The following is a 27,670-nucleotide window of genomic DNA, read 5'->3' on the forward strand; positions in this document are numbered from 1 at the left end:
CACCACAAAGCAAATGCATTTCTGGTGGAAACCGTCACTGCTGGTGTTGACCTCTACATCCAGGGCGATATGGGTGAAACAGAGACTGCCTTTGAGGATGCAGGACTGTGGAGGTCACAACATGCATAAAGGAGCAAACTTTGGGAACTCTGGGAAATCGTGGAGAGGGAATAAAGCTGGCAGGCAGCCAAGAAGAACTAGATCTCAAAGTGGCTGTGTGGGACCATGTCTAGCATGTGGATTTCATGAGCTTAACATCTGTCTCCCTCAGATAGTAAACAATACGAGGGCAAGGACTGTTTGCTGTGTTCTCTGCTCTTGGCCCAGCACATAATGAAGTGTTTTTTTTTACATGGTGGATACCAATAAAAACGGATTGAATGAATCTCTTCTGCATTTCATTGCCTAGTTTTGACATTTATCACATTTGGTGTGCAGTTCTAAATTTTAAAACAAGAACGATTATTCCAGCTTAAAATATTAAAACTGAAACTTCCTTTTGAAGTTCACATATATATGCTACAGAGTAGTTCTTTCCTGGTGCTGACAACAGACAACACTATCAACATCACATCAGACTGCTGCAATATGAATTTATTTGCCCCAAAGTGCATCTAAGTACTTGTATGGGTAAGACAGGTCAGAAGAGAGCCAGGTAGCATTCTGACATGATGACAGATGACACTGATGGGAGAATAAACACTGCCCATGACAACAATCTGAATAGGAATGAGTTTATTCCTATATACAAATGCATACCCCAAAATGCATATGCATTTGTATATGGGAATGATTTTTCATATCAACTAGACATAAATCTTAGAGAAGAAGTCTTCCAATTCCCTTCCACACAGGTGAGACACTGTACCATCTTCTACCTTGGGCATTATAACCCCCTGAAACCGAAGCCATCTTTTCAAAACAGGACACCATTTTCTTCCTTTACTTAGATTCCAGGACTAGAGAAGGTTTCTAGGAACTAGTTGAGAGGGAAGAGGAAGATGATGGGATTATTTAGGTTCCTTTTTGTCAATGATACTCAGTGGGAGAAAATGATTATGCGATTGTTTTACTTTCCGAAGGGACTTAATCCTTGGCATAAAAGAGGTGGGAGTCATGGCAGTTCTGCCTGTGTGAAGGACAGACGCCTCAGATGGGGGAGGTTTGTCAAAGGACCTCTCAAGCAAAGGTAGACAAAAGTGAAAGGTCACTGACTTCAAAGCCATCAAACCCCTATGTTCTCTTCCAACTCTGAGGCTTCCTCACTCTTACCATGGCCAGTTTCTCTCCAAAGTGCCCTGGGACACATTTTTGTCCCTCTGCAGCAGCAGTGTCACGAACGTCAGCCTTGTTTCCTACCAACATGATGGCAACAGTCTCACGGGCTGCATCCTACCAGGAAGAAAGAAAAATGGGGCACACATCAAACACCGGACACATTACGCTGACCACAGAACAACAGCAACAGCAATTACCATTTTCCCTTTGCCCCCTTTGTGCCAAATCCTATATAGAGGATATCTTTAAACCTCAACGCGTCTCTAAAAACAGTCATACATTTTCCCATTTATAGAAGAGAAAACTGAAATTCAGAGACATTAAATAAGAAGGTATAAGGGTCAGGGCCTGGGTCCAAACTAATTCCATAACCCTTGCCTCTATACAATGCCCCATCCTTAGGTTAATGAAAAGGCTAAAAGGCACTGGGATTAATCAGTTTTACGGCAAAGGAAACACATATCTGTTAATTTCTTATCTCTAGCACACAGAGCACAACAAGTCAATATAAACTCAAAAGGCATGACCATAGAATCATATTTGGCTGTGGTGCCCACATAATTTTCTACAATTGTTACTTCAAACACTAGTGATCACAAGTCAAGTTCATTATTACAGTTATAAAACACACAGTAATTCTTCAGCTATAATGAAACAAAAAGGCAGTTTGGAAGTTTCACACTCACTGCTCTCTGGTTTACAACAAAAGCAAAATATAAAAGTTCTGAAGGTCAACATTTTTCTAAGAAAGAGTCAAGGACCAATCTTTCAAAGTAATGGTTTCTAAGATAAGGCTCCCATGTCAGCCTATGCAATTGTCACAGGGTCCCAGAGTCACAGTGGAACTCATGGAACGTGAGATGAGCGTGGCAGAGTCAAGACTGAGACCCACCCCTCCACCAGATGGACCCACTGGCTGTCTAAGATCAGGCAAGTTTCCGCAGGTTTCCGCTGCAGTCTCCCTGTCTGTAAAATGAAGGACTGAATGAGGGCATACCCCACCTCAGCAGGCTATGATGAGAATCCAAGAAGACAACCCGACTAGCATAGAAACACAAGTTTCTGGTTCCTAAATAAGAGAAGTGGCAGCCCTGAGGAAAACATGTGGAAATTACTCTTTGCAGTGACTAAAGATACCTGCGTACTCATTGGGTTTGGGGCTATTCCTGATGCAGGATCAAAAAACGTGCCACAACATGAAATTGTAATTGACTTCCTTTCTCTTCAGGCAACATTCCTTGGACAGAAGGCTCCAGAGTGTAATAAAATCAAAGGAAAGAAGGGAATGAATGGCCTTCTCCAAAATTAGCTGTTTCACTCATTAATGTGCTAGTTAATTGTCTTCTTTGATGATCTCAGGATGCAAGGGGCATCACTTGAAAGTTATTAGTCAAATATTCATTTCAGTAAGCCCAAGAATCCAGGCATCTAAATGACGTCTCAAAGCCACAGAGGTAAAGGGCACCTCCTTCAAGTCTCAACTTAAATATCTCCTTCGCAGTGAGGCTGCCTTGATGAAAACAGCAGCCCACTTCCTCATCGTCAGGCCTTTCAACCTGTTCTCATTTTGTTTCTGTAACATTATCACCTTCTAGCATATCATTTCATTTATTGATCTATGTTTGCTGCTTTTCATCGGTCTCCCCCACTAGAACACAAGCTCCATAAGGATAGGTATCTGTTTTCTGAACAGATATATTCCGAGAACCTAGACTGCTACACAAGGACCGGGTAGATAGTCAAAAAATATTTTTGAATGTGTTAAAGTTGGGAAGAGATCTTACATCTCAAGTATCTCCATTCAGCTTTTACCCAAATATTCAATCAATAAAATATTCATGACAGGTAAATAAATGGCTATAATTTTACTTTATCCATAATTCCATTACAAGATTTTTAACTCAGCAGTTTCCATCGAAATGTATCAATTATTAATAAAGAGGTTCTGTTCACTGCTGACAGTCTACTGCTTCTCAATCCTCTGGTCTATCCAGGTGATCACACCACTCATTTCTACCCATATTTACAGTAGCCATATAAACTGTCCCTGCAGGATTTCCTCAAATTAGAAAGAGTAAGCCATGGAGAAACTTCACTGTGCCCATTCTTTTTCTAAGGTGAAAGTCAAACGCCATTAGTAGTATCTAATTTTTCATCCAGAACAAATTTAAGAATTCATCTCTTCTACAGTTTTCTTCCTTTTCAGACCCTATGAAAAGGTGATACCAATGGCAGAAAAGATGTCTTAGCTTGTGAAGGTGCTTTGCAAATTATGGCAGTGGCCACTTGACATAAGGGTTATTTTGCTGTGGCTGCTCAAAAAAAAAGCTTTTGTGCATCCTTTTCTTCAGCATAACCCAAAGATTTTAAATAAAGACTAATCCAAAAATGTCAACAATAAAACAATTTTGCTGTGGATTTTAAACACTAATATGGATGAGTTAGGGTTATCTGTTATTCTCTGGACTTACTGCTCTATCCCAGGGATCTCCATTTGTTCACTTGCATAGTCACCACTCCTCTATGCTCTAATTACACCTTAGGATTCCTTTATATTTGAGATGGGGGTCTCGCTCTGTCACTCAGGCTGGAGTACAGTGCACAATCATGGCTCACTGCAGCCTCGACCTCCCAGGGCTTATGTAATCCTCCCACCTCAGCCTCCCAAGTAGCTGGGACTCGAGGTCTATACTAACATACCCAGGTAATATTTGTATTTTTTGTACAGATGGGGTATCACTATGTTGCCCAGGCTTGTCTTGAACTCTTGGGCTCAAACCATCTGCCTGCCTTGACTACCCAAAGTGCTGGAATTACAGGCCTTGGGATTCCTTCTTGATGTCAGAGACTTCTTCAAGTAATCTTCTGCTCACGCTGGTGCTTTATCAAAACAGCAACCACTGTTGAATCAGGAGGTTTGGTTTGAGCCCCTATTCTATTCCTAACCACTAAATAAGTAAGTGCTACATATGCTTTCTATGCTTCAACTTTCTCACAAAATATCAGGATAATGTTTTTTATTTCATTTCTCAGATGCTAGAGAGATGACTATAACACGGGAAATTTTGTGAAGTAAAAACGTTACATAAATGTAAACACACTTTCACTGTGTTTACAATCATTTTAAGTCATGATAAGTTGGTAGAACACACTGCATATTTATTTATCACTGTTAAAGTCTTACTGTCAATTGCAATCAGTCATTTCTCACATTACTTCTTTAGTTAGAAAGTGAACAATAATGCCAGAAGCTAAATCGAGATCTGACAGCAACCAGTCCTCTGTTCAGCCACTACTGCAATTTAATGCCTGCTTAAATTACAGATAATATACTTACTTGAAAAGTTGTATCAGCCGCTACTTTTATTTTTCAAGACAGCATGCTGAACCGTAGCTTGAACTGTAGTGTTATGCTAATAACTGCTGGCAGCATGCTAAATGGGGTCAAAATCATTTCCTACTTTTCAAAATTATTTACCATGAAAACAGAGGACAGGAACATTCCTCAGGTGAAAGACATCATCTTATTTAACCACAGAAAGCACAGAAGCTACGCTCATATTTAAAATACCAGTTGGTATTTCGGTAGTACCTTGAGACATCGAAAGATCCCATATCACTACCAGAATAAGGTTGAGAAGAGAAGAGAGCTCCCATACAATTTGAACCTTGACACACACTCATATCCAGATGGTGTTTCACCTGTACTTCCCATGCCCGTGGATGCCCCTACAAGCCCCCAACTACACTACACACCCAACCACACCATCTCCTTGTTTGTAATAGATTCTTCCTAGGCTAGCTGGAGTTTTAACTTGCTTACAATGGGATTCTGATTTTATCTATAAGAAAACCTAGAAGTTTTATTCCCCAAAACTTCCTTCATTAGTGTCCTTGGCTTCGGGGAAATGTGCCCAAATCCTGAGGAAGAGATGAATGCTGCCAGTTCTGCCTGTAGCATCCAGTTCTTCCTGATGGCTTGGATCAATGATTCCTAATCAAGTTCATTCCAACAAAGAAGAGCAACAGCATTTTCCAAGATAGCCTAAAACTTCCTCATGTAATTTTCTGTTTCTCCATTGTGATTTCTTACCTCAATCATATCTACCCATTCTCGTATATTAAGAAAGCTTTTCTCACATGTAACATCATACAGCAGCAAAACACCATCTGCCTTTCTGAAGTAAGACTTGGCAATACTTCTGAATCTGAGAAAGAGAAAACCAGATAATCGGTCAGTTTGTGTTGCCTCATTCTTCTTCTCTTTTATGCTCATTTTTTCTCATCTTCTAAAATCAACTCCAAATTGAGAAGACTCTAACTGTAATATACGACTGAGAAATCGTCATTTCAAAGGTCTCGAATGACCCAATGAAAGGTAACAGGATGAGAGTCTGGGTGACCGACTTAGAAAATTCAATCCTTCTCCCTACCAAACAACCCCAAAAATGTCTACAATCCCCAGAGCATAACCAGGGCAAGGTTGAGAGCACAGTTTCCAAAAATTTCAACCTCAGCAGCAAGCTACCAGAAGCCACATGTGGGACATAGAGGAGGCTGGAAGGAGGTACAAACTAGAGAATACCTATTTTTGGTGGTGGTGGTGGTTAGGGAGTGTTGCGGGTGGGTGGAGGAACTACCAGTGTGGAATGCTGTAACATACCAGGACTTTACACACATGGCGGTCAGGGGATTTGCCGTGGGAAGAGCACACCTCAATACACATGCCCTAACTCGAAACCCAGTGCAATATTTTATAAGTACTTTAAAAATACAGTCATGTCAACCACAAATATTTTTTAAATGTTTTTTAATTTTTAAATGACTCATATTCCCAGTCTGCTAGAGAATATGAGTGCCATGGGGGCAGGTATTCGTGCCTGTCTGTTCACTACCGAATCTTAGCATGCTGAATAATGCCTGGTACAGAGGCAGGCATCCCATACTTATGGGTTGAACAATTGAATGATTTTGTTCCCAAGGAGTTAGACAAGATTAAAATCTGTGCTGAATGCTCTGCTTATCGGTAAGGAATGCAAGGTAAGTTGCCATCACCAGATGCGAGTCCGCTATCTGGTTTGTGCCTCTGCCCTGAATCAAGGGGAGCTGACTGGTTCTCTTCTCCATCATTTATTGTTCTACAGCCAGGGAGCTCCTCAGGCTGTCACTGCACTCAAAAGTGCTGCCTCTCTTGTTAGAAAATGACACTCTCTGTCTCAACTGAACATCGGCTCAAAAGAAGCTTAAAGATCCTCTTCTCACAGCAGTCATAGGTAAATGAAGGAGAAGATGTGCGAAAAGATAAGCATTTTACAGTTATGATACACTTTATAATTATACATGTAATTATGCATACAATTACAAAGTATGTTATAATTACAGAATTTTGAGTATAAAGAAAATCAAGTGGCCTGCAAGGCTTGTTAATGCAAACCCAGGAGAGCCCACAGCGCTGGGAAAGCACTTGCCTTTCCTGACCAGCTGTATCCCAGAGCTGCAGAACTGTCCGTTCTCCATCCACAATGAGGGTTTTCATTTGGAAATCAACTCCTGAAAAGGAACATGAGAGTGGAGAGCATGATGTAAATAATTCCATTGGCTTTTTACTTTCAAGCCCTGTTTAGATGAGGCAAAAGCCAATAAGCCACAGCTCAGTCAGGGAGGGAGGAATGAACATGACCTTTAAGGAGAATGACCTTCATATAGGAATGGCAGGGCAGACCACACGTGTGTGCAGAGGCACCACCTGCAGGTTGGCTGACTTGGGGAATGATTTAATTTATGAGCCAAGGGAAAAATCTATGTTTTATTTTCCCTGATGACTGGATGAACTCAGTCATATTTGTGTGTCTGTGTGGGCGTGTGTACATGTGTGTATGAGTGGGCATGTGTGAATGTGCAGGTATATACGTGTATGTATATGTGTAGGTGCAGATACGTGTTTTGTGTATATGCATGTGTATATGTAAGTATATGTGTATAAATGTATATCTAAACATGTATACATATGTGTGTGCATATATACACACGTTAGAGCACACACACACTTACACGCATCATGGTCTCTGACAACTGAACCAAATACTGTATGTAGTCTTTCTATGAATCAAATTGAAGTAAACTTTCAGCTTTGTTATCCTGAAGAGTGTATCAAAGAACCATAAATTTACAAAGACACCCATTGTGAAGAGGACTGTTCTAACATTTCAGGTGATCAAAATAAGAATTCTTTAGACGAAGAAGAAAAATAAATGACAATTTGCATATCTTCAGCTCCTTTTGCTGATTATTATGCACATTTGGGAAATCAGGATACTACTTGTTCTGCTGTTCTGTTGTGAAGGTGGGAAACGGAGCATATATCTGGCTATGGTTTTGACCATAATGACAAAGTGGCAATCCATACTGTCACTCTGTCAACATCAAATGATACCTTAGCAGAAAGGGATTTCCTGGCTACTCTGTGTAAAACTGCACTGCTCCCTAAACCTCTTTTTTGTACCTTTTCCCTCCATTGGGACGTAAGTGCAGTGCAGGCTGGGATTGTCAGCCTTCTTCACTGTGTATCCTTTGTACCTACAACAGTATCTTGCTTTTAGTGGGACTCAGGAAATACATGCTGAATAAATGAATCTGATATCTCAGGCTCTAAATTTGATTTGATTCATCTGATTGGCTAAGCAGATATCTTTTTTTTTTTTTTTTTTTTGTGGCAGGGTCTCACTCTGTCACCCAGGCTGAAGTGCAGTGGTACGATCTCGGCTCACTGCAACCTCCGCCTCCCAGGTTCAAGCGACTCTCCAGCCTCAGCCTCCCGAGTTGCTGGGACAACCAGCACCCACCACCATGCCTGGCTAATTTTTGTATTTTTGGTAGAGATGGGCTTTCGCCATGTTGGCCAGGCTGGTCTTGAACTCCTGACCTCAAGTGATCCACCTGGCTCGGTCTCCCACAGTGCTGGGATTACAGGCATGAGCCGCCGCAAGCAGCCAGATATCTCTGTCCTTTTAGTCTTCCTTTCCTAAAAGCAGGCCTTGGCCAAAACAAGAAGGACCTTTCCATAGACTAGGAGACACACACACACACACACACACACACACATATATCTATATATGTGTACATACACAGAGAAAGAGAAAACTGTTTAACTGAATATCTACGTATGTAATCCCTGAAGCAGAGAAAATCAAGCTAAGGAAGATCGTTTCCCCATTATCAACCAAAATAGGAGCCATACCCAGGGTGGCGCTTATATTTTCTCGAAATTCATTCTTGCAAAGTCTCATGAGGAAACTAGACTTCCCCACTGCAGCATCCCCAGCAAGCACAATCTTGTAAGCCTTCTGTGAGCTAAAAGATTTAGCGTTGTCATCTACCAGGTCTGTCTGGGGGGAAAAGCCACAGTGAATGACAAAGGTTTGCCAGTTTTCATCCTAATAAGTAACACTGCACAGAAAACAAGCAGTGTTCCTGAACAGGAGTGTCTCAGAGACACCTACCTGCGGGGAGAGTGGTGAGATGGGCTTTCTCGACGAACCAACAATGCTGCCTTCGCTAACAGTTCCTTGGGGCTTCCAGTCTAAGATGGAAGCCACATCTTCCAAACCAAATGTCTCTTCATCCCTTATGTCAGGAACCTATTTTTTAAACAAATGTCAGCAGTAAAGAAACAAAGCCTAAAATGTATATATTATGGATTAAAAAGGAAACTATGCAGCTAAATCAACAGTCAATGCTATTAATATTTGGGAATAGACTGACAGTGAATGGCAATCTATGAGAATTTCTCCCTAACTCTGTGGAGAAAAAAGCATTTTATTAACTATGCTTTATGTTTGTGACCTTTAAAACAGATTCCCATAACAGACAGAAGGCAAATAAGGTGACAGATTTCAATCACGTAGAAGGCCTAGGAGAGCAGTGGTTTCTAGGGCTTACATCTGTGTCTGAAGCATCACCTCCAAAGCTCTCCTGCACCCCGTGGGACCTCTGAAATCCCCTCTGGTGCTTGTATTCCACTTCTGAGTCATACTCATTGGGATCTCTCAAGGTAGACAAGCCGCTGTCGAAGCAGCTTTCAGGCAGGCTGTCAACTTCACAATTTGTCCTCTGCAGAGGATCACAGAGGGCCAGGGAGTCACAGTCCTCATCCACATAGGAAGAGCGGGATGACCTGGTAATAAAGGGGAAGACCAATTTACCTGAGGGCTGGAAATGCTCAAGAACGTACAGGCAATAGACCACATGCTATTAGATGGAATCAAGTAGGCCGATATTCTCACTTTTGCTAAGAGCCGCAGTGTATTTCATGATTAGGCATTAGGGGAAATAAAATGCTCAAAGCAGCATCAGTTCATTCTATGCAGCAATCAGTTAAGATGAAGACCCTTACATCAAACACTTAACAAACAAGGCCATTTAAAAAATCATGTCACTTCCTGATACAAAAAGAATTAGGGTACCTAAGACATAAACACAATCTCAAGTTGTATTTATAAAAATGTATGCAGAACATATGAGCCTCTAAGGTGGTCAGACTATATTCTGAACACTGTATCCATTTCTGGATAACATCTGTACTTAAAAGGGCTGCTGAGAGCCCAAATGGAAAAGGCAACCACAATGTCAGACTCAAGACCCTCAGATCTGAAAAGTAAGATTCGGTGTACTCAATTTAACCCTTAATGGTTTCTCTCTTCAAATACTTGAAGAGCTGATACATGAAGAAGACCACATCCTCTCAGGCTGCACAAGACAAAGTAAGATAAGCTTTTCTGGGTGTCATATTTCTAATCAACATGGTAAAAAATGATAGGCAATTAGAAACACCTGATGAAAATGATAAGCAATTAGAAACATTGCTGGAATGTATGATTTGACACATAAGTTTTCTGCCACTAAATGTTGACACACCGTCTGGAAACACCCCTCTGGGAGATGTTTCACAGGGAGGGAGGTGCCTCAGATAAAGGCTAGAACTTCTGACTTCTACAGATCTTAACATTAGTGCAACTCTGGAGATTTTATAAGTGAGGGAGAAATTCACATCGAATAAGAGAATCAAAAGAAATTGTATACATCCCTGTTGACTTTTGCTTTTCCATTTGATTTCCATAAGAACCTAAGTTTACCAATGATGGTTATGACTTATTTACCACCCACTACACACCATGGGCACCATCCTACCAATATGCTTATGTGAATCATTGGAAAGGGAGAATAAGCATGATACACAGGTCTTCAGATATGAGAAACAAGAAGTAGACATGCTTAGATGAGAGGTGAGCTTAATATAATCAAGTATGAGCCATGTAAATCTGAGAAGTCAAAAGTATTTTTATGCCATTAGCAAATGTTTAAAATTAACTAAAAAGATGATTTAACTTTCTCTCTCTCAATACTGCTCAATTATAAAGTCTTTATTCTGAGCCAAGAATTTTATATCATATCTCAATCTATGTAGCTAGCTAGGTGTGTGCATGTGTGCGTGTGAGTGTGTGTTAATATATTGTTAATAACAATAATAAAATACATTAATATATTTTAATATTTATTGTTAATATGTATTATTAACAATAACATTGAAAATATATTGCTAACATATTATTGCATTATTTATAAAACTCTCCTTCTGAAACTGATTTTAGGTCCATCTGTAAAGTACATAAGAAAACCATTCTAATTATAATCTGCTACAAAACTACTTCAGCTCCATGTCTTCACTACTGGTTATGATTTATTTTAAGCCCACTTGTGCTTTGACTAGGAGCAAAGAAAACATGAAGTCCCAAATTAAGAATTCACCTGAATAAACATCTAGACTCTAAATTGAAAATATAGGCACACTCAGCATTATGTAATATACCCATGTAACAAATCTGTGCATGTACTCCCGAATCTAAAATAAAAGTTGAAAAATTTTTCAAAGTAAAAATAATAAAAATAAAAACACAGGTACAGGTCAAACTTTCTCAAACTCAATTGAACTGCATATCCTTTTCAGAGTCAACCATCTTGCCAATCCTCAATATTTTCATTATAATTAACTATGTAAAAGTACAAAACAAATTAAATTTTTGTTAGAGTGCTTGCAAAAGACAAAGCCAAAATAAATTTTAAAGATAAAACCAAATAAAGCTATAAAAACAATATAATTTTATTGTACATCTAATTTGATATATAACATGCTCTTATTACATTTTTATATTAGCATCAAAAAGAAAATAAAATGTTAACTTCTTATATCAAAATTATCACCCCCCTACACACACACTCAGAAAGGGCATGGTGTTGAGGCTATGGTGGTCTCTCGTTACAGCTCAAGGAAGTAGGCACATGAGTGCTATATCACTCAAACATGCTGGGGACGCGATGACTTTGTCCCGTAGAATATTTTGTTGATGAGCTCTACTCCAGTTCTTATGAGCCTTTCATGGTGCCTAATCTTTTCAAAATGAGTCACGGTGAAATTTCTGAAATACTTTTCAGTTGTATACCTTTCCCCCCAATTTGCTTAGAATTAATTTTAAATATTAGTCAAAAATGACTACACATTTAAAAAAATCTATTATTTCTCAATAACAGAATAGTCAGCTATCTATAAATCAAACCATTAGATTATTTTATTGAGCAAATCAGTAAACAGTAGAAACAACTTAAACCTGATAGAATTTTCTTAGAAGGGGTCACCAATAAGCCTTCGTAACAGGTCTTCCTAAATGGCAACCTGACCATTTCTAACACCAGGATGTTAAGTATATTATTCTTGTTACCAAAAGTACTCCAATGAAAAGGGGATAAACATGAAACTAAAAGTCACAAAGAAATAGAGAATTTGAAACTTTTTGTTTATGCTTTCACTTCCAATTTCAAATTTTTGACATATTACAAAATTATCTTTTAACTAGCAACACTGGACATATGTGTATAAACATACACATACACTCGTGTAATCTCTAAGTGATTACTAGGTCTCACGTAATAAAAGTCCTAATATTTCAGTTCATTTCATTAAATGCAGGGCTAAATTCTAACTTTTGGTAAGCCTCTGTGACTCCTTCAATACAGTAGCTATTTTATAAGGATCTACTAGCCATATTTATATTTGCTTTGAAAGTTTCCCTTTTCTGCAACATAGCTCACATAATATTATGCTGAGCTATTAAATATTTACAGATCATGCAAAAAGTTTCAACATTATACACCAGAAATACTGCAGCATTATATACCATAATTCTACTTGCATCCCTGAAACATCTCTTACTGAGTCTACTTCTAAGAAATAAGACATGATTAGAGATGAGGTAATGGTGAGTATATAAAAAACCAACTCACAACATCTTCAGGAAATAACTTTGCCCTCTCTGAAACACTTTTAATTTTAACATGATTCATGTTTTAGAAACTTTTAACATCATGGAAAATACAAATTAGTGACCAAAATATATTCTATTATTTCAATTCACCTCTAAGGAAATTTACTTTCCTTTTAACTGTGATCCTGAACTCGAACAAAAAAGTGAGGACGTGTTAACATACCTGTCATAGCCTAGAGGTTGAGGGGAATGACCAGTGAATTTGGGACTGCTTCTAGAAATGGTATTCCCTGGTGAGATATTATTTATACGCTGTAATATAGAAGTAATTATTTGTTAGTTCATGTAATTTTCATGTAAGCACTTTATATACACACAGGCACACACAAACCCACTTTTTAAAACTGTATCACACTATTCAAACTTCTAATATAACTAAAAGTTATATTACACTACCTGAGCAAATGTGAGCAAAAAAATCAAGGGAAACATTGCGACGAAGATGACTGCCAGAGTATGCTCACCTCCTCATCCTATCTTACGTCCAAACCCTACTGCACATTCCATAAAGGAGTACTGTGGTTCCCCACACTGCCAGGACCGTGAACCACCAACTTCCTTGAACGTGTCTCTTCTTGAACCATAATTTGGCTTAGTGACTGACCCCTCCATATCCCAGTATGACCCTGGAATCTCACACATGAAGCTGACTTCCAAAAGTGGGATAAGAGGCCTTGTGACAAATGCAGTCTGGGAGAGGTCCTTACAATTCCAAATGAGCTAAGCTGATTTCTGTAGGAGGGTTTGAAATCCAAGGCCCCCATTCTGAGCACCTGGGCATAAAGAATACTCGCAAGTCTAAACTCACCCCTCAGACAGAAGCACCTTCTCCCAGCTCTCAACTGGGCAGTATTTTATTTTCACCTCTATGGGATTCTCCTATCTATCCGTGTACATCTTAACTTTCTACTACATGATAAACTCTTGCAGGCCAAAGATTACATCTTACACACCTATCTCTAGATTCCTAGAACATCTATAAAAAGAGTTGGTTAACATCGAGACATTTATTTCTTCAGAGGGGTAGTATACTTTTTAATTTGGAAGAATGCTGCCTCGTTTTATTTTATGTAAAGATCTCATTATTATAAGGACTTATGTGACGTTCTCCTTTAAGAAATTACATTATTTTCATCAACACCAAAATACTCCACCACTAGAAAGAATGAAATACAGGATAAAAAACTATGTGGCATACCAAAGATCTGTTGAACTTGCTGTAACTGTTTTCAAGGGCACTTCTAAGGCCATCATTACTGTCATGTAGCTTCCGGTTAGCTGTTCTGCAGAGTAAAGAAACAAGCAGAAAGAGAGACAGGGAAAGTATCACTGGGGGGTCACTGCCATCACTTTCTTTTCTAGCTGTGACATTCAGAATGTGGAATCGCTTATCATCTTCCGCAACTTTCCACCACTTCCCTTCAAACCTCATAAACTGAGGTAATTCATTACTTAAAGTAGAAGAGCTGAATCGATGACTCCTCTCTCCGTAAAGGTCGCAGGGCCTTGCAGGAGTCACCTGTCTGAGCTGTGGAACTCACTCTTCCTTCAGGCAGCCCCGCTGACTGAACAGATTTCATGCAGGTCTTCGAAAGCTCCCTCAATGCCTGAACCTGGCCAGCCAGTTCCCACATGTCAGAGGTCACGGATGAACGCAGTGTGTTACATCAGGCCTCATGCTCCTGGCAGCTCCTGCATTCTATGCATGGCCTGGCACTTCCACCTGGCACCGTCGTGTAGCAAGTAAACACTTGGGTGATGATCTCAGTCAGATCTGGGTTCAAATCCTAACTTTTATTTCCATATGACTTAACAGAAGTCATTTAAGCTGTCAGAGCTTCAGCACCCTCTCGTACAGCACAGCTATGATTCCACAGCTCCTACCCCACAGAGTGGCCAACCTTCCCCAGTTTAAGGCTGGTTCACCCTTAGCTCAATCCTCACTTCCTCCAGAACACTTCCTTGACCTTCTTTGACAGGCCAAAGCTCCCCTTAGGGGACATGTACCTTTCTTTCGCTGCATCTCTCTCATTTGGCCTTTTATATTAATTCTATAATTATTGATCCATTTCTCTCTTCTCCTAGACTAGCCCCACAAGGAGAAAGAGATTTTTCACCCACTTCCCACTCTATCCTTTACTCCTGGCATACCTGGCCTGTAAGAAGTACTGACAAATCTGTTGAATGAATGAATGAGTGAATGAATAAAATAACTCAAAGGATTACTGAAATACATGAACTCTACAACTGCCACAGGTGAGACTTAATAAGCATTCAAAAATGGTGGGAAAGAAAAAAGGTCAAACCTGACCTGACTTCACTGGGGGGAACTGAAACCAGAAGACAATGCGGCACGGGTGGAAGAGAAAGAAAGGGGAGGGAGACGGCTAGGTTTTGTGGGGAAGACTCTCAGAGGATGGAACTGCTATAACCTAGCCATAAAGCTGACAGAGTGGGTATATTTCTACTTGGGGAGAGGAAAAAAAAAACTAAGAAAAATATACTTCTAAATAAACATAACAAACTGAGAAAGAATTGTGGAGGCAGAGCCCTGTGGCCCCACTAATAGGAGAAGCCTGAAGAACTCGCGGTATAGAATTCAGAGAAAGCTGAGTGCTCGGGGCTGTTCTTCTTTACAGAGGCATAATAAAGACACACTGGACATATCCCCTGACTTCCCAAGATGTTTAGAGATTTATACTCTATTCCCCACATCTGGATAATTTATTTAGGATTATAAGCATCAGAAAGCTAGGAGGAGATGCCAAGTACACACCCTCAGAAGAAACACACATTGAGCCACAAATGCAGTCCTCAGAACACGGCAAACTCACGTTCTATGTGTTATGTCTTTTATTAACAAAAAAATAAGTGAAATGTAAATGTAACGAGCATTTGATCTGATAACTTACTGGAGTATTTCAATTTGCCTCTCGAGACTGTTTCGATCTTCTGTGTATCCTCGGATTATTTCCAGATCCCTGTAAAATTATATTTTATGTTTGAGTGAGAATTAGATGTCAAGTCCTGCCTCACCTATACCTACCCTCCCAGACCCTTTTCCACCTTTTTCAAAGACGAGTGTCCTTGGCCACAGTTTTCTACCTTTCCCGTGCTCCTGCTCTGGGCCTCTGTAGCCTCAGCGGCCTCCTCTCCTTCTGTGACTCCACAAACACACTCACATCCTGTGCTTTCTCCTGTGAGGCTCTGCCCCACCTCTGACATCACAAGCCTAGAGATTCTCCTCCTCAGCCCATCTCAGCACCCACCAGCTTTTCCATCCCCACCCTCGCTGGCCCAGCTCTGTTCTCCATGAGGGCTGAACCTCCTGAGTCCCTTCTCCTCAGGGCGTCTCAGAAACTGTGCCTTCAATCCTCTGAACCTTCCCTGCTCATCCTTATATAATCCCAACTCCATCTATTTTCTCCTTTCCTGTGATTCCTTCCTCTTTCCCTGTCTCACCCTACTCCTGCCCTCCCTCCTCTCCTTACCTAAACCAGAGACCCCCAAAGAACCAGGCTTGCTAAGCTCGTGAGACACTCACCCTGTGGCAATCCCTCTGTTGTTTTATGATGGAAGCTCTGGCTTCCTCCCCAAACTGCACTCAGAACACCGGCCTCTCCTCCAGCCCCTATCCCGCTGAGCACACAAACCTCATCACTAGCTTCCCAAAACGCCCAGGCTATCTTTGGTTCACAGTATCATCTGCTCCCTGGATGATAAAAGTACACATTTCCTAAATGTCTATAGGAATTTAAGTTCCTTAACCCAAAATTCAGGGGACTTCTATTATAACCTTAAACTAGCTTTTAAACTTTTTAATTTTTTTTAAACTTTTGCTTTTCTATTCAAAATGTCTCTTTCTGCCCTGTGGTCTGATCACCTTTCCCCAAGCCGTATCCTTCCCTATGTTCTGGCCCCTGCTTTGGTTACTGCCTTACCTGAAACATCTCCGAGACTCTCTTTTCCCATCTGTAAAATGGACATAATGAAGGTCCCTGTCTCACTGGATGTCGTGTGGACTGGATCAGTTAATGCCTGTGAAGGACCAGGACAGTGCCTGGCAGGCGGCAGTGCCACCAGCTCTGAGTTGCTGATGGTGCCATCCTGGCTGCCTCTTCCCCCTTTCCCAGCACAGAGCTATCTTTCTACCTAGGATCACCTCCAGCATCACCTCTTCAATAGAGTTCTTCACCTCTTCTGAACTAAAACAAAATCTTTTCTGTGATCACACAGCAATTAACCCAAACCATGACTACGTTAGTGGCACTGCTTCTGATATTTTTTAGCTCTTCTGTTGCTAAACCTTATAATCTTTTTGCTTTTTTTCCCCAACTAAATTTGAAGTTCTCAAAACACAGAGCCCACATCTTATATATATCACATATATAAGATATATATAAGATATAAGATCATATATATGATATATATAAGATGTGGGCTCTGTGTTTTGAGAACTTATATATATGTATTCTCATATATTCTCATAACTCCTTATCTAGTTCAGAGACTTGTAAGTAGTAAACAATAATATTTCACTGTTTTCTAAGACCTTATAAGACCTTAATTCCGAAGAATGTTTGCAAAGAAACCCAAAAAAAGACATTTTTCCCAAGCGCACATGTCCTAGGGGATACACACATATACACCTATCTATGCATTTTATATTTACCATCCATATAAAAATATACATGTCTATGTTCCTTATATATAAATACATGTCTGTGAGTGTATGTATGTGTATTAGGTTTTATTGTATTAACACCATACTGCAAAACTAACACACACAAAAATAGACTTGCCTACTTTTCCCTTTCTTATGTTTTATGGCCAGGATTCCTGACTTCAAAGCACTTTAATAAGCACTAACTCTTGACACTGTAGGTATATTCTTTTAGCTCCCAGCTAATTCAAACATTTATTAAGCCCTACGCTAGCCTACACAGACAATAATTAATTATTCTATTTGCTTTAAAAAATTAAAAACATAAAAAACACTGGGAAACCTGATACTGAAAATAAAGAAGATATTCGCAAAGTTACTAACTCTTCATTATTCCATAGCTGAGCTTCTTTTGCCCGGATGATCATCTCAATATTCTACTCAAACTAACAAATAAAATGCAAAGTTCATACCTTTCAGTATTCAGACTCTGATCAGCATAATCACTTTTCAAAGCATCTAATTCACTCTGAAGGAAGGCTATGTTTGTTTGTGCTTCTAAAAGGTCTTTCTTAACTTTCTGATTTTCCTGAATAAAAGGAAAAGTGGAGGTCATTAGATTAGTATTTTCCTCTGGCTGGGAGACATGAAGTAGTGTCGTGTCACCCTCCCACACCACTCTCACCCTTCCACAACTCTTCAAATCTCGGTGTTCAAAGAACTATTTGTCAATTCAAGGTAGTCTGAAATCATTATAAATTAATAAAGTGTCAAAAATCTAAACTCTCAAAGTTGTTCTTCATTTTTCTATGCTTGATATTTGATACCAACCTACAACAGTCTAGGGTTTACTATGACGTATTTCAACACGTTACTGGCAAATTAACTGACACCAACCATTCGAACGCCTGCTTTATTTAATGAGAGCTATAAAATTATTGATAAACATTTTTGTGGAATCAATAGTACCTATAGTACCTGGTACGTACACTGGCTAGTTTTTACAAATAAATTCTATCACTTAACATTTTAAGTTTTGCACTTAAAAATAAACCAGTGTGATCCGAAAATGTCTGTGTTTTCTTAAAATAATATTGGAGACATCCGTTCAAGATGGTGGACAGAGCACATGAATTTGTCTTTTTCCCCTTCCAAAACCTCATTAAAACAAAATGCCAAAGGAAATGAACCAATAACAGCTAAAAGAATGGAAGAGGGAGCCAGAGCATTCAAGTGACTTAAACGCACTTCTAGAAAATGGAAACTGATGGAAATGTGTTGCCAAAGGGAAGAGAGTGGGGAAAGGGAAGTCTAGAGGAAGTGTGTTCAAGGTTTTGACACAGAACCCAGAAGGAGACAAGTGACCAAGCCGAACCCCAGAAAGACGGAACCAGATATGGGGTTGGAAAGAGAGATTAAAACTGTATAGTAAGGCACCCTTCCCAAGCCCACCCCCTGTCTTACCCTAGCAAGTAACAGTAGAGAGCCAGAGTGGATTCTAAAGATAAGACAGAGATTATCTTTTTTAAAATTGAGTGGCTCCTGTAAAAAAAGCTAAGGCTTCTCTCTGAGTATCCCTGCCCCACTCACGCTGGTACCTGGGGTCCCTTACCGGCTTCACACACAGAGCTCCTAGGAAGACACTCTTTCGGGAGAGAGGCCTTCAGGTGAGTCCATCTGTTCACACTCCACAGGATCCTACCTCAAGTAACCAAGCTAGTCCTTCACTTTAAAATATGAACAGATCACCAACCTCTGCCAGGTATTTGAAAAAAATAAATGGTACCGAGAAAGAATTAAATTAATAAATTCCAGAGGAGTCCCAGAAAAGCCTATTTATGTAGACAAACTTAATAAATTGTGAGGGGGAATGTAGACATTCTCAAATATTCAAAAACAGAGAAAATTTCTCTCTCACATGTTCTTTCTGAAGAAGTTTCTTGAGGATGTGCTATGGCGAAATGAGGATGAAACCCTCTCCTCCCAAAAAATTGCAATATGCAAAATGCTGCAATTCAGTGAAAAGCCCAGTGAAAAGAAATTGCAGAACGAATGGGTAGCAAGTTTAAAAAACAGTCCAATAAGAACTGAAATTTTGCCAGGTGCGGTGGCTCACACCTATAATCCCAGCACTTTGGGAGGCCGAGACGGGCGGATCACGAGGTCAGGAGATCGAGACCATCCTGGCTAACACGGTGAAACCCCGTCTCTACTAAAAATACAAAAAAACTAGCCGGGCGAGGTGGCGGGCGCCTGTAGTCCCAGCTACTCGGGAGGCTGAGGCAGGAGATTGGCGTAAACCCAGGAGGCGGAGCTTGCAGTGAGCTGAGATCCGGCCACTGCACTCCAGGTGGGCGACAGAGCAAGACTCCGCCTCAAAAAAAAAAAAAAAAATCAAAATTTAGCTGGGCGTGGTGGTGCGTGCCTATAGTTCCAGCTACTTGGGAGGCTTAGGCAGGAGAATCACTTGAACACGGGTGATAGAGGCTGCAGTGAGCTGAGATCATGCCACTGCAGTCCAGCCTGGCGACAGAGCAAGACTCCACCTCAAAAAAAAAAAGAGTACTGAAATTTTGTAGACTCCAAAATTAATATTTTCAAGGAGAAAAACTAAACAAATTTCATGCATTGGAAAGAATAAATAAGTCTTAAGGTATCAGTGATATCATGAAAATAGCAGAGCTTCTTTTTGCAACAAGAAACCAAAAAATCAACCAGAAAATCCAAGAAAAACAAATAACTCTACAAGAATGTCATTATCCAAATACAAAGCCAACTAAGATGTGGAAAAATCTGGAACTAGGAATTCATGTGACCACAAAGCTGGGAGCCTTCTAAGTGGAACAGAGATAATGGAGAGAAAGAAATGCAAGCCTCATTCATTTCTTAGCTCTGCAGTGAAAATATTTAGAATCATAATAAAGAAAACCTTCTTTATTTGCTTTCAAATTTGGGAGTTAATCTAAAACCAAAATAAATAAAACTTAGTAAAGATAACAGAAGAGATGTAAATGTTATCAATTTTGTTAGTACTAAAAGTAAAGATGTGGCTGGCGTAAGATGGAAAAGCAACAGAAAAGAAAAAAAAAAAACTTGGAGGAAGGGGCAAGGCACTAATATCCTCATCACAAAGCATCACATCATACAGACCACAGCTGATGTTGGAAGAATACAGGGTTTACCATGTTTTACAAAACTTAAACACTATGTCTTTACTACTTTGTAAGAAAAATAAGTTAAAGCTTTCACAATAAGTGGCATATTATTGAGGGAAAAGCCTGCATAAATAATATCTTTGATCAAATGTATTTCAAGGACTTTTTCTAACTATAGTATTAATTTCTCTTTAAGCTGGTCTTCCTGGAACACTGAAATAAGAGCATGATGACGTGGTCTAACAGGAAGTGCATTTCTGTAAGTGAAAAAGTAATTCTTACCATTGATAAATCATAAATTTGTTTTTTCAATGCGGCCACATCTTCCTTTTGACTTATGTGTTTTGACTGTTCTTCGAGCTGAAAGACCAAATAAAAGTTGTGTGCTTACAAACTCACTTCGAATTGCTTTAAGTTTAGGACTATCCTTGAATATACATATGAGAATTCTAGAAGTCACCAATTTTCAACATTGTGTGACTTTATAAATCATTAAACTACATAAAATCCATAAGGATTTGAAATTTTGTTCTAAATAATTTAAACATTTGAAAAAGGGGGTTTGGTTGTGAAATGAACTTTTTTGGAAACAGCTGAAAAGCCCTTTTTGGAAATCATTCAACTGTTAAGCAATCCAATTCTTGCTTTTACTCAGTTATGCTACATTGAAATCTAGATCTTTCTATTCTCCTTTGTATTACCTGCATTTAACATTTTCCACTCTGTATTACAATTCTTTAGAAATGTCTTACCTTCCCTCCTAGAGAGCAAGATATTTTAAGAGCAGAATTAGTGCCCAATTCATCTATATGTTCTCTTCATGATGAGTTCAAGAAATGCTTATTAAATAACTAAAATCAATAAAATCTGAGTATAACATGAAGCTAGAGACACAAACACACTTGATTATATAAATACCTACATTTAAGCTTTGCTTGAGGATTAACTCATTTCTGCATGAGCTTTGCTTGCTGGTTGACTCACTTCTATTACAATTACATACTCGTTATGATTACCAGACTAAATTGGTTCCACAGCATTTATAACCTGGAGAACAACAACAACAACAACAAAATGCCTTTCCTACAAACAGCTTACATCCTCTGGGAATGGTGGGGATCTGCTGGGATTCATTTATGGAATGTTTATGCACTGATCAAAATGGATCCCACATTTCACCAAGTCTAAGTGCTTTGACTCTGGACCTTCTTCACCTTGCCAGATGCTATAAAGGGATAGTGTTTATATAAAAACGTCACGACTGCCACAAGGCTGACTATGACTGAGAAGAGCCATTGATTTAAACACACATTTTGACTTCAGAGAAGAAAAACCATCTGGAAAAAATGAGTTTCTCAGAATCAAGGACACAGTTAGTGGCTATTATAACAAATTAGTAAACTATAGCCCTTAACGTACTCTCAAATAAACATCTTGCTGTTTTGCATAACAACCACATCAGGTATGCAGGAAGTCTGGTATGAGTAAGTGAGAAAGCACAAACTGTAGTAAGATGGCTCCATCAGTTATTAGCTGTGTGACTCTCAACAAGTTATTTAACCTCTCTCTAAAAGCAGGTTATTTATACCCTCCTCAGAGAAAGTTTGAGAATTTGATTTTTTAAATCATGAAAAAGAGCTTAGTGAACTGCAAAGTCAATAAAATATCAGTCATTATGGATAGGAAGGACAGTTTATTATTAATTGCATTTTACGGATCAGAAACTAAAAATCAGAAAGATGATCTGAACTGTCCCAGGTGCTTCAGGGAAAAAATGGGTACAGTTTTGACAAGGATTCAGGTCTCCCGACAGATGGCCTTTCTTACTGTTCAGACCACTTGGCCCTCATCATTTGCGGCATCTCTTCTTGTAGACGTTCCCTTAGTCTAAAGATTTGGGAAGCCACAGAAATAAGTCAGGGCACGGACTCAGTGAATTTGTGGTTCTGCATAAACAGAAGACTGGTCTATTCAATTCTGTAATATAAGCATAGTATGCATGGCCTAATAACTTTTGAAAATTAGATATAAGGTTCAAATTGATGTTAATTTTCTAAGGAGGCTACTGGGGAGAATTCTTAATCATCCCAGAGGTTTAAATCACAAGAGTGTATAAAATACAAAATATAGCCAATTGTCACTTAATCTCATCACCATTTTCAGAAATGATTTTTGATTTTTTTTAAGGCCGTGACATAATCATGGCTCACACTGCAGCCTTGCTCTCCCAGCTTCAAGTGATCCTCCCACCTCAGCCTGTTGACTCACTGCGACTACAGGCATGTGCTACCACATGCAGTTAATTTTTTTAATTAATTAATTAATTAATTTTTACAGTAGTGGGATCTCAACTATGTCACCCAGGCTGGCCTTGACCTCCTGAGCACAAGCACTTCTCCTGCCTCAGCCTTCCAAAGTGTTAGGATTACAGACATGAGCCACCATGCCCAGCAAGGATGATCCTTTTTTAATTACCCATTTTCATTTTAGCTAACACATTCCCATTAGTTATGGGAAAAACGAAAAACAGATCCAAGAAGTGTGTCTAGTACAGTGTTGGAGCCAGCCTGTACCGGCAGGTGAGAGTCTGCTTTAAGCATCTCTTCTCAACCTTAAATTCAGTGATATCAACTTGGTAGCATGAAATCAGTAATGACAGGAGTATTTACACCATAGAAATCGACAAATGATAGGCATCCCTCCCCTCCCCTCCATCCCCTACAGAGCCACCTGGTAAACAACTGCCAGATATGACTGAGCCAAACAGAACCTGCTCGTTAGAAACCAAATAGAGGAAAAGCCAAAAACCAACTACATTAAAAAAATAATAATAATAATCACATCTTTGCTCACACTTCAGCAAGTTCTGCTCTTCTTCAAAAACAGGTGAGCCTTGGTGATCAGGGTACCCCCGATCTGAAATTTGCTACTTAGAAGAGCAATACTCATTTCATTCAATAAATATTCCCTGAATACTTACCATGCACTTTGCAATAAGCTAGGGGTAGGGACACAGGGATATTTGACATGACCAAGAAAAACAGTCATGAGGCATGCAGTCCACTAGACACGAAGGACTTGAGCACTAAGCTGGTGAAGACCAAGGAAAGCAACCTGAAGTTTTATGGACAACAGTTGAAGGGATCAGAAAATATTTATCAGATCTATGAAAAAGACAAGTGGCCCCTGGAAACAAAAGAGGAACTCAGGGGCTCTTAAAAGAAGGTCCTTCAGGCCGGGTGCAGTAATCCCAGCACTTTGGGAGGCCAAGGTAGTCGCATCACCTGAGGTCAGGAGTTCGAGACCAGCCTGGCCAACATGGTGAAACCCTGCCTCTACTAAAAATACGAAAATTAGCCAGGCGTGGTGGCACATGCCTATAATCCCAGTTACTCAAGAGGCTGAGACAGGAAAACTGTTTGAACCCAGGAGGCAGATGTTGCAGTGAGCCAATATCTTGCCAATGCACTCCAGCCTGGTTGACAGAGCAAGACTCAGTCTCAAAAAAAAAAAGGTCTTTCTAAGGAATTCCTTGATTCTGAAATCTGATCTATGTGCCACTTCAATAGGATTCCAAATGTTTTTGGTTGTTAATGACTTAGATACACTGAGATGCTGAGGCTGTTCCTGAAAGTCCCAGCTGCCACATGCCTACCTTTCTTAGCTTTTTAATGGTCACCTGCAGATCTCCTACTTCAGTTTCATACTGACGTCTGAGGTCACTGAGGGCTTCCTCAGCTTTGCGTTTTTCCTAAAGGAAAAAAAAATATATTGTGTTCATTTAAATAGGTTCACCCTTTAAACAACCTTCAAAACCCCACAGGTGAGCAACATTTTGTGTCAAATTAAGGCTGACTTCAATTTTCCAACACAGGGAGGGTGAGAAGGGATATCAAAAGGAAATCAACTGACTTCAGAAGTACCACAATTTTGGAATGGAAACCTACAAAACTGACAGAAGAGCAGAATCCCACAACCTACATACACCCTCACCCAGGAGTGACACCTCTAAGACTATTACTCACATTGTGATAGAGGCCGTAACACACCAATCAATTAATTAATTATTGCCATACTTAGTTAAAACACATGGCACAGTGAAGGGCTGCCTGTGCTTACTGGAATTCTATCATGTCATCAGGACTCAAGAAGGCATCCTGGGTGCATCCTTTTCCCTAGAGATGATGCCTTATCTAAATCCCAATCACATCTCTGCTATGCAAAGTGCTTCCCTGTGGGCTGGTACTTTTCAGGGGTGTCCCTACAAGTTCTTCTGGAGCAGAGAATGGCAATAAGGCACCCAGGAGGTCAGGGGACTGCCATTCAGAAGTTCCCATGGGCTGAAACATCTCTAAATTTCCTTTTCTCTTAATAAATTATATAATTTTATAACTTACATTCAGTATTCAAATAGTTTTATGTTGATAGCCAGTAAAATTCAGTGTACAAATATTCACTGATCACCTACCAATGGTTCTAAGGGACTGGGGACACCGGGACAGAGAGAGGGACAATAAAACTGATGTTCTCATGCATTCTAGTGGAGGAGACAGAAAAAGACAATTTCAGGAAATGATACAAAAAAAAAAAGAAAGAAAGAAAAAACAGGGAGATGTGGCAGGAAGTCAGTCTGCTAGAGGGTAACGTAGGGCCTCTCTGAGGAATGCTCCCACATCTGAATACCTGCCAGAGGTAGTGTGTCTTACTGCCCACTCATTGGCTGTGGAGCCTGGGCAAGTTGCTAAACTTACCCATGCCTCCATTTTCTTTTTAACTATTGTGAGGATTAAATTAAATAATCCAAGTTAAATAATCCATATAAATTAAATAATCCATGTAAATTAAATAATCCATGTGAAATGCTTAGCAGAAGAGCAATATCTTCCCTTAAGGTAACTTTTTTTAAAAGCTGACTTCATCCAGCTTTACAGGTGAGGCAACAAGTATTGCCTGCCTCACATGTGGATGAAGACACAGAGGTCTCACAATGAGGTGCTAATGAGGCAGCCTTCCTGGCATCAAAATGGACTTGATTGAAAGTCTCTTCATTAGATCCACAGCCACAAACCCAAACATAAACATTTTAGGGTTTAGAAATACTTTATCCAGGCTGGGCGTGGTGACTCACGCCTGTAATCCCAGCACTTTGGGAGGCTGAGGCAGGCGGATCACAAGGTCAGAAGATCTAGACCATCCTGGCTTACATGGTGAAACCCCATCTCTACTAAAAAAAATACACAACAATTAGCCGGGTGTGGTGGCGGGCGCCTGTAGTCACAGCTACTGGAGAGGCTGGGGCAGGAGAAAGGCATGAACCCAGGAGGCGGAGCTTGCAGTGAGCCGAGATCACACCACTGCACTCCAGTTTGGGTGACAGAGCAAGACTCCATCTCAAAAACAAAAACAAAAAGAAATATTTTATCAAGAGCTCAATAAAGGAAATGATCACTGGCCTATTTCATTCCGAACCTGCAACAGGTAGATGCTGAGAAATCAGATAAGAGATTGTTACACTAATGCAGGTGAGATATGGTAGTGGTTCAGGTCAACTCTTGACAAACTTCCAGTAAACTGGAATGGAGGGAACACATCCCAACTCATTCTATGAGACCAGAATTTGCCTGATGCCAAAATCAGACAAAGGCATTAAAAATACAAACCAACATCTCTTCCACATATGAATGCAAAAATATTAAGTAAAATTTAGCAAACTGAATTCAACAATCTATAGAAAGGATAGTACATCATCACTAATTATAGCCTATCTCAAGTGCAAGTTTGTTTTAATATTCAAAAATCAATCAATGTAATTCGCCACATTAACATTCTAAAAAAGAAAAAACATGATCATAAGACAGAAAAAGCATTTGAGAAAATTCAACATCCATTCCTGATTAAAACAGCAACAATAATACTCAGCAAACTAGGAACAGAAGGGATTCTACTCCACTTATAAAGGCATCTATGAACACTACACCACTAACATCACATTCAATGTTCTCATCGCCTTTATTCTTCTAACCAGTGCAATAAGGCAAGAAAAATAAAAAGCTTCCTCCAAATTCAAAAGACAAATAAAACTGTTATTAATAATGTATTTCATAATCATCATCCTAGAAAATCTGACAAAATCTACCAACAAAAAGGCACTGTGTACAAACAATGTAAGCAATGCTACAGAATACAAGACAAATACTCAAAACTCAAATGTATTTCTATACATTCACAATGAACAATTGGAAATTGAAATTTTAAAAATACTATTTACAGGATCATCAAAATATGACATACTGAGTAAATCTAAGATGTACAAGATCTGTACAGTGAATAACACAAAACATTGCTAAAAGAAGACATAGATAAATAATATTTTCAATATTGTTAAGATGTCAATTCTACCCAAATTGATCTATAGATACAATGAAGTTCAGTCAAACTCCCTGCAGACTTTGAGTTTTTGTTTGCTTTTTTTAAAAAAAGAAATTGAAAGGCAGATTCTATGGAAATTAAAGCAATTAAAATAGCCAAAACCACTTTTTAAAAAAAGCACAAAGTTGAAGAACTAATACTAGTTGATTTCAAGACTTATTATAAACCAATAGGTATCAACACATACTATAAACCAATAGGTATCAAGACAATGTAATATTAGCATAACAATAGACAAAGTAATCAATGGAACAGAACACCGAACCCAGAAATAAACCTACACACATAGAATAAACTATTTTGGATAAAGTGCAGAAGCAATTCAGTGGAAAATGGTTACTCTTGTTTAATAAAGGTGTGGGAACAATTGGATATCTACATGCAAAAAACAAATATGAACATTGATCCGTATCTTGGCACCAAATACAAAATAGATCCCAAATGTAACCTAAAACAATAAAGCTTATAGAAGAAAACATAGGGGAAAATCCTCATGAGCTTGAGTTAAAGATTTTTAAAGATCACAAGAAAAGTATGATCCATGAAAAAAATTGGTAAATTACAATTCATCAAAATTAAAACTTTATACTCTTTAAAAGATACTGTTAGGAGAATGAAAAGACAGGTCACAGTGTGGGTGAAAATATTTATAGATCAGGTATCTGATAAAAGACTTGCATTCAGAATATAAAAGTACTCTCAAAACATAATATTTTTTTTAAAAAAACTATATTTTTAATGAGCCAAAGATTTTTAACAAGACACTTCAG

At 39.2% G+C, this 27,670-nt stretch overlaps 1 protein-coding gene across 1 annotated transcript in view; it reads right to left on the reverse strand.

The window, feature by feature from the left end:
- RASEF (RAS and EF-hand domain containing) overlaps window positions 1-27,670 on the reverse strand; it is a 77,407-nt gene that overhangs the window by 12,085 nt on the left and 37,652 nt on the right. Inside the window, exons 4-15 of the mRNA XM_011953954.1 lie at window positions 24,127-24,222; window positions 20,754-20,831; window positions 17,790-17,905; window positions 15,566-15,634; window positions 13,852-13,936; window positions 12,817-12,905; window positions 9,217-9,451; window positions 8,778-8,915; window positions 8,516-8,663; window positions 6,747-6,828; window positions 5,372-5,486; window positions 1,273-1,392 (exon numbers count right to left, since the gene is read on the reverse strand). Coding sequence (XP_011809344.1) covers window positions 1,273-1,392; window positions 5,372-5,486; window positions 6,747-6,828; window positions 8,516-8,663; window positions 8,778-8,915; window positions 9,217-9,451; window positions 12,817-12,905; window positions 13,852-13,936; window positions 15,566-15,634; window positions 17,790-17,905; window positions 20,754-20,831; window positions 24,127-24,222 — 1,371 coding nt within the window. The remainder of the gene's footprint in view (window positions 1-1,272; window positions 1,393-5,371; window positions 5,487-6,746; window positions 6,829-8,515; window positions 8,664-8,777; window positions 8,916-9,216; window positions 9,452-12,816; window positions 12,906-13,851; window positions 13,937-15,565; window positions 15,635-17,789; window positions 17,906-20,753; window positions 20,832-24,126; window positions 24,223-27,670) is intronic.

This window comes from Colobus angolensis, unplaced genomic scaffold, assembly GCF_000951035.1.
Source record: "Colobus angolensis palliatus isolate OR3802 unplaced genomic scaffold, Cang.pa_1.0 Scaffold379, whole genome shotgun sequence".
Lineage (NCBI taxonomy): Eukaryota > Metazoa > Chordata > Mammalia > Primates > Cercopithecidae > Colobus > Colobus angolensis.